The sequence below is a fragment of the Pagrus major genome, chromosome 6, assembly GCF_040436345.1.
Source record: "Pagrus major chromosome 6, Pma_NU_1.0".
Taxonomy (NCBI): Eukaryota; Metazoa; Chordata; class Actinopteri; order Spariformes; family Sparidae; genus Pagrus; species Pagrus major.
Genome location: NC_133220.1, coordinates 37,446,910 through 37,464,077, shown reverse-complemented (window position 1 = coordinate 37,464,077; position 17,168 = coordinate 37,446,910). Strand labels below are relative to the sequence as shown.

The 17,168-nt window shown below is 39.7% G+C and overlaps 1 protein-coding gene across 1 annotated transcript in view; it reads left to right on the top strand.

The window, feature by feature from the left end:
* Positions 1-17,168, top strand: part of LOC140997980 (dihydropyridine-sensitive L-type skeletal muscle calcium channel subunit alpha-1-like) — a 238,979-nt gene that overhangs the window by 179,190 nt on the left and 42,621 nt on the right. The window contains exon 37 of the mRNA XM_073468075.1: positions 9,468-9,570. Within this exon, the coding sequence (XP_073324176.1) occupies positions 9,468-9,570 (103 nt within the window). The remainder of the gene's footprint in view (positions 1-9,467; positions 9,571-17,168) is intronic.

Below are 17,168 nucleotides of genomic sequence, written 5' to 3'. Positions count from 1 at the left end.
AGTTTACTAGAATTTGGCCTGGGAATTAAGCTTTGCTGAGTTTTCTTAGGAAGTAGATAGGTTCTCTGTGATAGGTTCTCAAGTTTTTTTTTTTATTATTTCCTCCAAGACAAGAAAACAAGTGAATACAGTACAGTTCATACAGGTCTGATAACAAATATTTAATTTTCTTCACTATAAAAATTGATTCAGTGGTGTTACGATCCCAGTTTGTGTTCTCGTGTTTTCTGTTTTATTTTGGAAATGTTGCCCTCATGTGTCTTGTCTTGCTTTTCAGTTCCTGTGTTCTTCCCTCTCGGTGTTTTTCCTCTATTTCCCTCTCTTGTCAGTTTTCCTCCTCTCTCCACCTGTTTCTCATCCCCTCATTAGTGTTGTTGGTATTTAGTCTTTGTCCTCCATCTTGTCTTCGTGAGTTCGTTTCGTTTCTCCCTCCGTGATGTTCGGTGATTTCCTGTTCCCGACTTTCTCCGTGTTAGCCTGTGTCCGTCTTGGTCTGTCTTCCTCTGTGTTCGTCCGTGTTTCCCGTGATGTCATCCTGTGTTCTCCACCAGCTTCTTCCCCAGTGTTTCCTCCAGTGATTCCTGTTTGTAGTTTTGGTGTTTGGTTTCTCTTTTAATTTGTACTTTGCTTTTGTTTACACTTTGTTTTAGCTTTTAGTTGCTACTTTGTTTTTGTCCTTGTGACGCATTTTTAGTTGTTCGGTATTCCTAATTTTTTTGTATTCAGCTCTGTTAATTAAAAGCTTGCCTTTTGTTTCCCCCTTATCCTGCCTCCTGAGTGTGTGCCTGTGTGTCTGCACTTGGGTCATCCATTTAGCGTAACCTTAACCTCTGAGAAGTGGCTTTGCAAATATTTCAATAGTAAAAAGTTATACTAGCTTAATACAATCTATGAATATCACAGAGATAATTGTTTGCGTTGGACATACCAAAATATATTTCTAAGATAAAAGACTAATTATGGATGTTTCACTCACCAATTGTTGTCCTTGTTCAGCCTGTTCTAGTTAAGTGTAGTGTCCTTTTATGTAATTAATATCCTCTACAGAGCAAAATGATCTGAACTAGTTCACCTTAAAAATATCATGGTCCCTTTTTAAAACTTCATCCCACTGTCAGGCTACTAGTGCCACCAGCAGTAGTGCTAGATTGATCCATTATTCCATCATCGTTGTGGATGTGGCTTTGTTGAAAGGATGAGCCAGAGTGGCGGGATGATGCAAGAACACGAGGCAGTTAAACTATTACCATTTTATTGCTCCTTGCGCTTCAGTGCACCTGGTTTGTACTTTCTCTCCACTGCCAAGTTTGATTAACAGAACAGTCTTTTGCAGTTTTTCCATTACAACTGCCGGCCTGGCTCTACTCAGTTTGGCTCGGCGTGGCAGCCCGGTGTGGCAGAGAATTCGCATATCCATTAAAACTGGGCTACCCGCTTGAACTTTTTTGATGCTTTATTGAAGCCAAAAAATAGATAGTCTTGATCTATTTACAATGTCTCTTTCTCTTGCCTGGGAAAATGATTGATGAAATATTGTCAGACCATACATAATTTACCTACAGCAATACGCAACCATACACAGTCTTCAGACATGCAATTTTGTTTTTGGTACCAAGTACTATATTAATACCAGTAGTAATTATGCTGGGATGGAAACCTACTATTTCTTTCAGAATGGTGTTGCGGTGTCGAGCAGCGTTGAGGAGGCAGGTTCAGCACAGACTCCAGACTCCTCAGAGGAAGTTATCAGTTATCACAAGAAATATACAGTGGTTGTACATCTTTCCTTTATGAGGCACTGAAATCATAACAAACATAAGAAAATCGTCCAACAACATCAAAGACAAAGCATTGTCATTAGGTTAATGTACAGTAGCATTAGCTTTTCAATGTCAACGGTTAGCTAATGCAAAAATTAACTATAACGTGAACAATGGCTACCAAATGTTGCTGTTGCTAACACATGATGACTGTATACATCACAGCTGTTTGTTTTGCAGTTCCACCAAACCATGCAGCAAAACACAGACTGTTAACTTTTCCCAACAATATTATCCTTAAAACTTACCAGTGTCTGTTTCAGTGCAGATGGTATTCTGGAGGAGAGTAGCCGACTCTATTCGATGACTGTCATTGATTGACGGCCTGGCTCTGAGCACCACGTCTATTGAAGCAAACCAATGGAAAGTTCATCTGTCTGCCCCACTGGTGCTGTTATGGTCCACAACGTGCTTGTACTGCTACTTTTTAATCTTCTCCCTATATCCGCCTGATCCCCATTTCGTTGAGTTTGGCTGATATGTCCTGGAAGGCTTTCTCATTCCTCCTAGCTCCATAGGAGGTCATCTTGAATGGCCCTTCCACTCCAGATGGCTATGAGGGCCTGAGTCTCCTTGGTTGACCAGGAAGATGCCATTCTTAACTCCTGATTTTACAAGACGCAGTTGAAACACACTAAGTATTTGTTGTGTCTGGCCATAGCTGTGGAGGCTACTTATGCATGACACTGAGACATCCCTGTATGATGATGAATACCATGTGACGTCACTGCAGCTCTCTTGGAGGCGTGGCTGGTGTGGCTTGGCCCTAGTCTGGAGCAGTTGCATAGCGGGCGCAGCTTGGCTCGGCTCAAATTGGGTGGCTTGGTTTTACTCGCTGCGCCGAATTGCTTTTACCATTTGTAACACCTGTGTCAGTTCACAACTTGGTGGTTTAATTAGTTATTAGTTATTATCATTATTACTATTATTATTATTATTATTAGTTGTTATCATGTTTGTGAAGGTTAGTTGTAACCATGAGTGAAGCGGATGGTACATTACTTCAGACCAACTGTTTTTCACATCAGTCCTTACTATACCCATTGCAGATTATGCTATGGTGGTACATAATAGTGGTGATATGACATTAACTGTGAGCAGAATATAATTCTGCTGACGCATACCACCTGCAAAGAGTGGGCCCTGGGGCAGCTGCATTGCCATGACGATTATAAAGTAGGAATGAAATAAGTTAAAAGATTTAGTAAATGTAGCACATTGGTCTTGTTAAGTAATGTCTTATTTTCCAGTTACATTTACTGAGTATTTCAAATATATCTACTTAATTTTGTTTGTGATTTTGGCTAAAGGTTACAATTTAACTGACAAAGCATTTTAATTATATCTACTCAATTTTATATGCCAAGGTATTAAACTTAGTTGGTCCGATCTACTTAATTTTTTTACTCACATTAACTCCATCATTCAAGTATATTTAAAAGATTTCACAGCTTTGAAATATAATTAATATTTTTAAGTGTAAGCAATCTTAACAATGCTTCCACTACTACCATCACCACTACTCCAGTACTACTGCCACAACCATCAATTGTACTACTACACTGACTGATTAGTCTAGTTAAGGGTTGCACCCAGACCTTAGTAGGGGGGGGCTAGCTTGGAACTTGGCCCCTACAGTCGTTTTTCATTTGAACAGATCTTGGTTGCGGAGGAGCACCCCAGCTATTAAATAAATAATAATTAAGCAAATTAATTGAGAATAGATTAAAATGAGAAAAAGAAAAGAGTGAGGAAAAATGATTGGATGTGTGTTTATATGTGAAAAAAACTGTTTTTGCCAAAGACGGGAAATATACAGTATGTTTTTCAAGTATATTACATACATATAATAAGAAAGGGGGGTGGGGGTGTTTGAGAAGTTTTTGAGAAAAAGTCATAACTCCCTGTATAGGACCTGTTATGGCATGTCTCATGGATGCTCGACCAGATTGGGATCAAGGGAATTTACTGGCCAGGTCAACACCTTGAGCTCTTTGTTACGTTCTTCAAGCCACTCCTGAGCAGTTTTTGCGTTATGGCAGTGGTGCATAGTTCAGTTCAGGGGGCACTGCCATTGGGGAGTGACATTGGCATGAGGTCATTTACTTCTTCTACAACAGTGTTTGGATAGGTGGTATGTGTCAAGTGGCATCCACATGGATGCCAGGACCCATGGTTTCTCAGCAGAACATTGCATTGTAACAAGATGATTGATGTTAATCACCGTACCTGTCAGTGGTTTTAATATTGTGGCTGATTGGTATTAAGCCTATGAAAAAAGAGAGTTAAGAGTCAACAAATGTGGATTGCACTATACATGAAATATAATAATAATATTTTTTTATCATTATTATTACCATTGTCAGAAACATCAGTAATAATAATAATAATAATAATAATAATAATATGATAAAACTTTATTGAGTTAGGAAGTCACATTGAGATTAAAGGAATAGTTCACTCTAGAATGAAATTCAGTCATTATCGACTCACCCTCATGCTGATGAGAAGTCCAGTGTAGTTTCTTATTCCTCAAAGTGCAGCTGGAGACCCGTGGGGGTACCCTCCGGCAGCAATAATCCATATAACGGGCGTCAATTGTGCCCGAGATGAAAAGGTCCATAAAACTACACAAAAACTTTGTAATATTCCTCCATAATGCTCGTCCGCTGCAATCCAAGTGTCCTGAAGTGGCGACATCCAGAGTTTACTCGAAACAATGTCATTTACTACATTTTTCTAGCCTAAACAGTCACTATACTATGTTTACCTGGGGGCATGCGAGAGTGAGAGAGACTCGCATGCATGCAGGAGAGTCTCTCTCACAGCCATCTGCACTATGGAAGCCACGCCAGACAAGATCAACGAGACTCGCGATAGATACACACCGGTATTTACATCCTGCTGTGAGTGTCAAAGTTTCAAATCACTAGTGCAGGCAGATCCCTCTTTGTTTGTGTGTCGCTCAGTTGCTCACAACTGGATGCAAAGAAGTTTGGCCCTGAGAGCTACATTTCAGCATTTTAGTGATTCTTTCTATGTGTATTTTCAGCCTCACCAATTGCTAATTTTTCACTGAATTGGGTTTAAATTTCTCCTGAACATCCAAGAGACCCTACGGAAACTTGGCAACATGTTTTCAATTATATAGTTAGTAGTGAATGGTTACAGTAATCAAATTAACAGGAAGTTATTTTTTACCCGAACAAAGAATCTGTCATCTTCAAAAGTTCATATCTCCACAAGTTCTTACTTTCCTGCAACCAGATTTTGGTTCTGTGAAGTAATTATATAGTTGTATCATATTAAGAAGTTATTTGGTCCTGCATAAAAAAATGAGATCTTGCTAAATACAGCTGAAAAACACACTTTTTGGGTTATTTTGACATTTTCCCAAGAAGGACTATCTTGATTTCCTTGAAACTTCATAATGTGAAAATATTAATATTCATTGCATATACATAAAAAAATAATGATGTTATAGTACTCCTTCATCTTTAATATTTTTTTAAAATCCGCTAAGTTTTCGTACTCGTCTGTAATTTTGTATAACGTGGTTTTAACCCTTCGAGCAGGTAGCACAGTTGTGATGGAAATGCAAATCCCAGTCACGCTGAGCTGCTGTGCCGAGTCAAACTGAGTAGAGCCAGGCCAGCAGATGTAATGGATAAACTGCAATAGAGATTGCTTTGCTGTGACAGCTTGGAGAAAAAAAAAATTGAGAATAGGAATACGACAGTAATGCAATAAAAGAAGCACACACAAACAAACACGCACACACTTTTCATACTGCAAATGCCATGCTTAAGGCACCAAAAATACGAAAATGTTAACATAACAATGTCAGTCCCTGAGAGCAACACCAAATTTGAACAGGATTTGTGGCCAGAGGCACTGTTAACACAGTATAAATAAAAAGAACAAAATTTTATTTATAAAACTTTCCAGCCTGAGTTTACAATAAACCACTGTAAATGGTTCAGTTATTTTTAGATACACTCTCAAGTTGAAATTTAGACTTTTTGACATTAATAAAAGGAGTCTGCTCTGCTCTTGCAGAAGATCCAGATTCGCTCACAGCACATGGAGAAAAATAGAACGGATGCCTATGCTGTAGATTGTGAGCCTTTGTTATGCTTATATAAAAATTAAGTTGAATAGTTGTTATGTGTAGTGGAATCTCAATGATTTTGCTCTTGTTTCGGGGGCACCACCTCAGAAGAGGAAAATTAAATCAAATCAATAATCTACGACTGGGTCAAAATGAAAATATTTATTAATTGACTAAATACTAATTCAATGACTTAAATGAAATGATAAACAATATTTAACGTACATAAGCAATCAAGATAATGATAGTGAATTGGAATGGGGAATGGTGGAAGAAATAATCGGTTCAATACACATTCTAGTAACTAATATTGATTAGTAAATGCGACATTTTTTGGGTTTAATTACTGTCAATAAGCATTTAATGTTCAGTCAACTTGGTATGTAGGCAGATTATAATCCCTGTTATCTGCCAAACTCCTTAGTTGGGAAAATGATTTTTTTTTTCAAAATGCTGTGTGTGTGTGTGTCAAGGGCTGTTACAGAAAGGGGGCTTCACACTGTAGTTTACCTACAGTCCATTTGATGTTGATGTCCCACTCCATTTAAAAATAACAGTCAATACCAATCAAGGATAAGGTCTGATTATTCCCAAACTGTGTCATTTGTCCTTTTGGCCCTAGCAATCTCACCAATCCTCAAATCTAAATCAGTTTGAGGTGTCCTTCCTTGGAAGTTAATTAATGATAGTTTTGTGGCTGTTAAGTGGGGAGGAATCAGTCTTTTTGAAAACAGACTGACCCAAGGTGACCTTGTTGTTGTCTGTTGTCTGCTACAATTTGATTTATTTACTGTTTCTTAATTTGATCAAGTTTGACTTCATTGTAACTCCATTGTAATCATGACAACAATCATTCACATTTGACTATCAATACAACACACATAATAGCAGAGCTCTTATATATTACTTAAAGGTGACATATTATGCTCATTTCTGCTTGTTGACATGGTTCCTTGATGTCTAAATGGAATGATAGTAACATGCTTTGGTCGAAAAAACCGAAGGATTGAGCACAGCAGGGGTGTTTACACACCAGTTTCACAGCCCTGTTTTAAGCGGCTGGTTTGAGTGCCTTTCCCTTTTATGCTAATGAGCTACTGCGTGCGCCGCCCACCTCTTCCTGCCGGGCGGAAGACGTGAGGACGGCATCGCGTGACCATGGCAACGAGCTATACACATTTGCGAAGCAACTTTTCTGTGTCCATGCCTGCATATAACTGATAGTAGCACAGCAGACATGTAGCAGCTAACCCCTGTCTCCGGCTCCAAAACAAAGTAGTGATTGCTTTACTGCAGGTAACGTGCAGGTCACTGTCCTTTAGCACAACATGCTAATGAATTGTAGCTCACCGTCCGCGAACAACCGAGACATTTCACCCCGTCTCCTCTGCGTGTTCACGGAGGAACAGCAGCTCACCGTCCGCTAACAACCGAGACATTTCACCCCGTCTCCTCTGCTTGTTCACGGCCGAGCAGTGGTTCACCGGCCGGTTAGAAGCGATAAAATCTCTATCCTAATTCATTTTCTCAATTCACTGTCATGTTTTAAAAGAGTGCTGATATGACAAATTAACGTTTGGTAACATTAACATTATCGTGAATACTACGGCCAGTAAGCCCAACGTCGATAACTTCGCGTTAGTTCAGCCTCATATTTACATCGACCGTTAGCGTTAGCGTTAGCATTAGCGTTAGCGTTAGCTCATGTGCTAAACGGCCAAAGTAACACAAACTACACTGTTTTTTAAATACTTACAGTTCCATCATTGACAGTGGGTATGGATCCATCTTTTAAGGGACAATCTTGTTGCCAGTCCAGCTTCCAGTCCTGACCTGGTTGCTGAAGCAGTCCGGCGTGAAGTGACTGGCACAGACCATAACGCTTTTGCTCACTGAAGCTGGGACGTTTCCCTGATAAATAAAATGTGGCCGCTTCGCTCTGATATCCTCTTTGGTAGGGAGGCCATGTAGCGAAACAGGAGGATCCGTGCATCCGACGACAGAGCAGCAGTGCTCGGCTTTCTGGTTGTACATGGTAGCGGTCAGGCTGTCGCGTACAAGTTAAGCGAGAACGAGAAAAATGGCGGATCCTCGTCCAGGTAGCTGGCCAAGTGTGGGAGGAGATAGCCAGCGCGAGGACTGGAGTATGCAAAAGACCGGATTGTGACGTCACAATCCGGTCGAAATCCAAACGGCTCGTTTAGAGACCCGATCCCTGACTCCAGTAGTTTACAAAATATTGACTTAGTTGTCGAAAAATCATGCTTAAGGGGTGGGGAGGCACTCCGGATACGCAAATATACATACTAAAGCAAGGAAAAAGTGAGTTTTGCATAATATGTCCCCTTTAATCATTGTTAGGACTACGTGAAATGTCCTTTTACTTGCAGATGGTGTATGGCAGGAGTGTTGGGATCTAAACTCTTCTGACAATATGAAATAAATATACAATGCTCACGGTTCTCCTGATGCATTGTGGTACCCCTACATTCTCACTGGCTCTGATTACATTCCACCGCTGAGTTATGGGTGACACCAAGTGGTAAAATTTGGCATAACTATCTTTGGTTCACATAAATAGACAGGTTTGAAAATTGTTATGACCCAAACCTAATGCCTGACTTTTTCCAAAAAGTTTCTAGCAGCACCTCTCTGCATGTGTGGTTAGCACACATGTACATGAGCTGAAAATTGTTTGGACATTAGATGTCACTGCAAGACTTCCTTCAAGGTTGGCAAGCCTGTAGTTTTTCTTGTCTACCGGCCACTCAAAGTTGTACAACACATGCCACATTCAACCATTCACATAAGAATTATACAGTGCTGGCAGAGGCTGCCCATCAGGGGCAATACAGCTCCTGATTAGCAGGTCATCCTAAAATGAGACAATAGTTAGAGTCATTGTTAAATTTGCTGTTCCTTGGGTTACCACTGATCTTGTCAATAAGAAAGTAGTGACACAGTGTCTGTAAAACAGAATAGTTTCACTGCAGAGTTAATTAATAAATAATAGAATTAGAAGACAAGACTGGAGTACTTTGAAATCAAACCAAAGCAATATCATAGTTTTTCTAATATCAGGGAAATTTAGAAAATATTGATGATTATTTAGGAGTCTCACAGTCTGGGGAATGAAGCTGCTCTGTAGTCTGGTGGTATGGCAGCGGATACTGTATCTTTTGCCAGATGGCAGCAGGGTAAACAGACTGTGGCTGGGGTGGGTGTTACCTACTAGATATAAATGTTGTGGTGATGTCAGTCATGTGGTAATAGGCTTTGAATAAACAACAAAAAATGTAATTAATTTGAAAAAATGGTGAACCTATCCTTGAAAAAGTAAGTAATTTACTGGAAGATGTACTGTATATAGAGTACTTCATTAAAACGAATAAGTTAAAATGATCTGAAAAAAGAAATACAATTAGTATGTAGTAGTAAGTATGTTTTAGTACATTGTAATTTTCTTGAAAATCACATATGATTAACATTTCTACATTACCTCTTATATATGTGTGTGTGATGTTTTGTTTCTACAGAGGTTGGTCTCCATGAACATGCCTCTCAACAGTGATGGAACAGTCACATTCAATGCTACACTGTTCTCGTTGGTGAGAACTGCGCTGAAAATAAAGACAGAAGGTTGGTATTATCAATAATGTTGTTATGTTTTACAGTATATTTAAATGAGGACCCAAGTGCAGACACACACAGGCACACACAGGAGGCAGTATTGGGGGAAACAAAGGGTGAGCTTTTAATAAACCAAGCTGAATTTACAAGAAAATGAGGAAGTACAGAAAAACTAAAAAGGAATGAGTAGACAAAAACAAAGTAACAGCTAAAGGCTAAAACAAAGTGCAAACAAAAGCAAAGTACAAATCAAAAGAGAAACCAGAAACCAAAACTAGAAACATACCAGACTGGAGACATGAGGAGACACTGGAGGAAACCCTGGGGACGAAGCTGGGAGGCAACACGGGGAAAGACAAACCAAGACGAAGGATGACGGACGAAGACGGACACAGGCTAACACAGACTAGGTCGGGCGAAGTAGGGAGGACACGGCAACAGGAACGGAACATCAAAGGACGGGAAATGCAGTAGCACGGAATAACAGGGAGGGAAACGAAAACGATCTGACAAAGACATGAGGGAGAACAAAGGCTATATACAGACACACTAATGATGGGACGAGGAACAGGTGGAGTGAGGAGGAACACGGACAGGTGAGGGAATTAACAGAAAACACACAGGAGGAACTGACAAGCATGACGTGACACACAAGGGTACAATTTCACAGTAAAACAGGAAACAGAAAACAAACACACTGAACCATGACAAATGTCTGTGTATAATATAGTTATGTTAGTCATTTCTAGTGAATATGGGTTGGAAATGTATAAGATTAGTTTAATCAAGCAATGGATAACCTGCCAGGACAAAAAGTGAGCAACTTAAAAGAGCTTAAAAACGTATTTTAATAGTCCAGTAATGCTTGTACATAAAAATAAAACAGATATTGTCACATGAACCTGGAAATAAGCAGAATGTATTGGGTTTCAGAAAAAGAAAAAAAATGTCAGAAGTGGAATTGTTATTCTAAGCATCAAGGCCTTTCACAATGTCAAATCATAGCTAGACTAAAGGTTTATAAGGGGGCAATGCAGTACCCAAAAAACTGTATCTGCAGAAATGGGATAAGTTGTATCCAAAGCATGATTAGACAGACCAAAAGTGACCACATCATCATAAGATCAATAAATCAAGCTTAGTTTCTTGTGAGATGCAAAATAAACTTTATCACATATACAAAATCTGCTAAAAGAAGAATGCAACACTTCAATTAGCAAAAGTACTGTCAATAGAATGCTGTCTTGTACTACTTTCTCAGAGGAAAAGTGGCAGTTTCTAAACGATGTTTCAGGATGGAAACAATGTCAGTGTTTCAAACCCAGAGTGAAACATGGTGGTGGGAATATTCAAGTCTGGGGAAGTTTTGCCTCCTCTTGAGTTGGATACCTGCACAGAATTGATGCCACCCTGACCAAGAAGAACCCACTCTAGAACCACTCCATTCTGCAGAGGCATGCTTCCCCCTCTGGTTTACAAACACACTTCAAAGCTTTGCACTAACTATTTGAAGACCAAAAAAGGCCAGGGAGTCATGACTGTCATGGACTTTCCCCCACAGTCACCTGACCTCAACCCGTTGAACATTTATGGGTGCACTTGAAGACTGAGTGAGAAAGCCTCAAGAAGCTTTCTGGAACACTGTCAAATCATGCTGGGATGACATGAGTCGTGTGATCAGGATTTTTGGGGGTGATCACTGGAAGCAGTATTGGTCAACACCAATCATCGATCAGAAGGATGTTTCTTCACTTTATTGTCATCCATAGTTGTTATTTATTTCCTCAACACTTTAATTATTATTTTATTATGCCACTAATAACTAATTATATTTATTTTATATTGATTCAAAGAAATAGGTTCAAAACAAAATTAAAAGTAATCTCTAAACTGAAAAATAGCTAATTGGCTAGCAAATAAGCAACAATGAACATTAGACTTGGTCTAGAGTAGTGATTAATTGCAGGATCTCTGCATGAGCTTTGTGTAATGTTACTGTTTTTCCTCAAATTTGTTTCTTGAATTTTTGGCATCACACGTATCAAAAGTGACATTTCAAGTGTCAATATTGTGTCAAATATGGCATTGAAAAAAAAGAAAAGCATGTTAACATCAAAAGAAAAAAAAGGACAACAAAAGTACACACAAAAAAACAAACTAGTTGGGTCACTTAATACTGGTTAAGATCAAATGTAAAATTTACATAACATAAGGAAAATAAATAAATAGATAACATTCCAAACCCACCATAAGTACACACAAAAGCACGATATATATAAATAAAGATATTCAATCAAAGGGTTACTCTGGAATAGCAGCAAATACTAACTGCCCCCAAGTTGTAATAAATTTGGCAAGTGAACTATTTAGTGTGCACCTAATTTTATTAAGCTTACAGTAACTAATGTCCTTGGTCCATGAGGAGTGAGAGGAAATTACAGGGGACTTCCACCTCAGCAAAATCAAACGTCTAGCCAATAAGGTAACAAATGCCACAAAATCCACTTTATATTTAGGAAGCAGCAGAGTGGGGGGGCAAAGCATCAAATAATAGCTGAGTGTAGTTGGTTCAAATTGGGCCATCGTACAAACTGAGATTTAATTACATATCTGCACCCAATAAGTAAGTAACGAAGGGCATGACGAAAACATATGAATATGGGTACCTGGAGCTTGGTGACATCTTTTATGTGTGGGGTCGTCGTTAAACATTTTAGAGAGCCTGACTTGAGTGAAGTGTGCAATGCAGGATTTTGCACTGGGTCAGACCATGTCTAGCACAGTTTGAAAGTCTCAGATGTGGCGAGGGGTGAAATTTCGTTGCGCCTCTGATGCACCTCGGAGGTAGTATCAGAGGTGCAGTATTGGCGAACCGAACCAGTGTGAATGGATAAGCCGGCGGCGCGGAGCGGGTGCATGTTGATCTGATGGTGTTCACAGTAAACAGATCCTTCACTCATCAAATAAAAGAGAAATGACCCACAAAGCAACGTTACAGGACCAAACAACAGTAATATAGTTCTGGTAGTGTCTTTGGCAATTTATGAGGAAAAAAATACCACAGTTATACATGGATAAGTGTCTGTTGTCCTGTCTGTCCTACCAACTCTTCATAACATTTCTGCCCGAAAAACAGCATCTGTCCCGGCAAAAAAACTCACCTAGTGTTTGTCGCAGTGAAAACAATCCCTCCCAATCAAGACTTCAGTGACCTTTTCCCCAGAAAACAGCATCCCTCATCGCGAGTGAAAGAGTCAGACAGTGTCCTGTTTACTGATGGTGATTATGTAATTATGTAATTTGGAGCGAAAAACGTAACTTTGTCACTTTCCAGGACTCATGGTGGGTCAGGATCTCAATCAAAACATATGATTATAAACAGTCAGCAGGTACATGTTTAGATTAACAGGAGGACACCAGGGGAAACACACTGAAAAAAACACAGACGTCATCATCATGACGTGTACCGTCATGCCTCTTTTGGATCTGCAGCGCTGACTTTCTGTGTGAATTACACATTGGTGCGTCTTTACGCCGGAGCTGCTTGGCTCTGTGTGAGCAAACAACGGCGGAGAATTGGTGAACCGCCGCTTCGGCGATAATGCGGCGACTCTGTGTGAAAAGGGCTAGTGACTGCAGCCTCTAGTGTGCCGCAAGAGAGGATGAGGAAGTCGAGCCGGCCGGAGGAACTACTGCATAGAAGTTTACAGTCTCAGTTAGTTATTTAGTAAACATAAAGATGCAGAAGCTCCAGAAAAACGACTATTATCATCATCTCAAACAACAGCTCCCGGAGAGAAACCACATCCACATCAGAGCCATGTATAAAGAGGTGACATAAAAAAAAAGCAAAATAAGAGTACATTTTGCCTGGGCTTTCCAACGCTGGAGACAGCTGTGGGTAGTAGAAAGCTGAACTCACAACATTTCTTTAGACCGGTAAGTAACATCTAACATTGGCTGTTTACCGAAACATATCTTTAGTGTAACTAATGAAAACACAAACTGTAACAGTTAGTGTGATGTGACTGTTACTATGGCATTGGTAAAACTGAGCTAAGTAAGCTGTAAAAGAACAAGGAGCAGCTCCAGCTTCTACCCTGTGAAGAATCCACCAGGACTGCAGAGCTGGAAGATCCTGCTGTGTCAAGCTTTGGACTGAGTGTCAGTGACAAGTAAGTCTAAAGTGGATGAAAATCTCACTTATTTGTACTGTGTATACTGTGTGCCCTGTGAAAACCATGTGACTGTCTGATGAAAATGTATTCTCTGTAGTCCATTTTCCCGCTATGTGATAATATAAAAACGTTACTCTTATTATACACAACTATTTCTTAATTTCTTCCAAGGGGGTAGATGGCCCTGTGATCTATGTATTATGAGTACTGACATCATCTGGGTGAAATAATGAATAAATCCTGTCTGTGATCTTAAAAATTAAAGATCCTACTTATCATATCTTGCATGTACAGGGGGCTTTACAAAAAACATTCAAAACACAGTGCAGTGTTCACACTTTATTATACAGTGGGAACAGTGATATGATAAGGCTCAGCTTTATAAACACAGTGCTAACATGTTGTAATACAAACAATGTGTCTGAACTAACTGCCCTGACACACCTTTGTCTTTTTAGGAGCAGAATTCCAGTCCAGCGATGTATTACCACCCTGCCCTTTATTCTCATCTGTAGCTGGTCTCATCAACAAGCCCCCAATTGATTAATTATTAATGAATTATTAATGTATCAATTGATTAATTATGTTACATTGTTGGTTACAATGTGTGTTACAATGGTTGTTCATATGCCTGCTTACACAGGCCTGTGTTTGTTACGGCAATAGAAGGAGCTGTTCTCAGAATTTAGTATCATTGTAAACCTGTTGTTATACCTGCTGTGGCTGCTGTACCCCCTCTCCCCCAGTCTCTCCCACATGTGGGGACATGTCAGACAGCTTGAAGAACATTAATTGGAAAAAACTGTCATTGTCCCAATTAGCACTACATACATTAGCAGAAATCACAGGGTTATTATATAGCTGTCCTGTTACAAATGCATACCTCTCATTAGGATCAGAGATAACATTTGAGCACACAAAGGGAACTTATTTATGGATCAGAATCGCGACATCCCTCGATTTTCCCTGAAAGCAGAATGAAATACCTGACTGACCCACCTCTGTAAATTAATGTGCCTGGAAGTGTAACGAAGTATGGACTACTTAATAGGGTTCTTTTGAGTAGGTGAAAGAAATGTAATATGTTCCGGTCAGAGAATCATGGGAAACAGATGTACATTGATCCATGTACGGAGGTTCTTTAATAACGTCCAGGTAGGTGAACATATGGCAGGTACATATGTGTAGTAAATTGTGGTAGATATGTGGTTCTAAAATAAAGAAATAAACATACATTCAGTGTTCTGTGTTTTCAGTCAACCATAATAATGATTGCTAAATAAAGATTATAGGTAAAAACTACAGATAGTGTTTCACATTTATAAACAGTATAAGGAAATCAAATCCTGCTAACGGAAGTAGCTTTAACTGGTAAATTAACAGTATCAATCTGAGACAGTTTTGAGATATTCTGCAAATCAACCATTTCTGTTAAATTGTATCATCTTTGTTCACAATATAATTAAGTGAGCAAATGTACACCATGTAACTAACAACTAACAGGTAAGCATACAATAGGCATGGTTAGCAACAGGTTAATTAGCCACAGTTATTAGCATAACAAGCATGACTTATGTTTAGCATTCAAGCTACATCCGGCCCTCTTACATTAACACAACAATGAGTAATTTGCATGTTTGGTTACTCACTTTAATCAGTCATGCACAGTACCAGAGGAAGAGAGCAAAGAGGCTAAAGTCCACACAAACTCGTATCACAGCTTCCAGCTCACGGAGAATTGACCACCTTGCCATGTCCCGCTTCTATGATATCATCCACGCGTGACACCTATGGCTATCAGAGAGGGCACTTTATCACAGGAAATTGGATGTTTTCCCCTTTTATTGCTTTTATAGATGAAATCATGGTCAATATAATTTGGCTTGTTTGACAAAAAATTTACACGCAAAAAAAAACTCTTTAATGTCGAAGTTGTTGGGATCCACAGGTGAAGTCGTTCATTGTGTATTTCAAAAAGGACTCTGAACTGAACTCAGTTCCCCAGAATTCCCCAGTCTTCACACCTAGGTGCAAAATCTGCCAAGAGACCCAGCTTTGAGCTACTATTGGTCAGGGTGACAGACCCCCACTGAACAGGTAGTCAAAACTCCAGCTCCTTCCTTTGTTCTCTCTCTTCTCCATGTCTTCTCCCACCGGGCTGCCTGCCCTCTTTGCTCTTCAGAGCTCTTTTCAGCTCTGCCTCCACTGGGGTGCCCCCCAGTTCTCTTCCCCTGGATTCCTCTGGGCCGAACAGCTGCTGAGAGCTGCCAGCTGCAATTCCAGCAGACCTGCTCAGTTAGCACCAGCAGGCTTGGCATCAAATCACACACCCATACACCTTCAGCCTAGACCATATCACACCTATGTGTGATATCAGTGAGCACACGGTGTGAGCACCACCATAGTCCAACCCTCGTTGGTGATCTTGTAGTCCCCTTTGATCAACAATATAGTTTGTAGTCTTCCTTTGTCTATGCCATTTGGCGTGGTGTTTACGTGGAACCCTAGCCACCATTTTGCTTTTGTTCTTCCAGACACACACACACACACACACACACACACACACACACACACACACCTGTATATAATTTAGTACATGTAAGTTAGATGGTGTGTTTTCACCTTTGTGTTAAGACTTTTGAACCTACATGCTGTCTACTTAATATTGCACAAGAGTGAATGTTGCCAACCTCTACTCTGTCAAGGACTCCAAAATCCTTCGACCATTACAGCTGTTATGGTAATTTTGGTTGTAGTTATTAAGTTAATTATTAATCAGAGTTACAAACTGACAGTTTAATACCTTTTTATGAGACTGATTTGGTGAATTGGCTATCTTTTCCCTTCTTCGAGGGATGGTGCCCCGAGGTGATCTAATGTAAATTTGATCTTATTATTTATCATAATTAATGATTATGATAAATAATAAGATCAATAATAATTACTGATTATCTCTGATAATCATTAATCATTATTGATAGCCAAATTTAACCCAAAACTCCCTATTAATGTTGCGTAAAAGCACAACAAAGTGAAAACAGAGTTCTACTCAATCAGGCTTGCACATCTGGACACTGCAATTTTACTCCATTCTTCTTTGCAAAACTGCTCAAGCTTTGTAGGGTTGCATGGGAATTAGGTGTGAACAACCCTGCCACAAATTCTCTATTGGATCCCATCCCATGAAGCTTTGACTGGTGAAGAACCCAGCAACAGTTGTTGTATGCAGAGTCTCTCCCAGCTCAGCTGCTGTAGCTCAGAGTAGTCATAGGTGTCTTGGTGGCCTCCCTCACTAGTCTTCTTCTTGCATGGTCACTCAGTTTGTGAGGACGGCCTGCTCTAGGCAGATTTACACATGTTCCATATTCCTTCTATTTCATAATGATGGATTTAACTGAACTCCAGGGGTGGTTCAGTGGCTTGGAAATG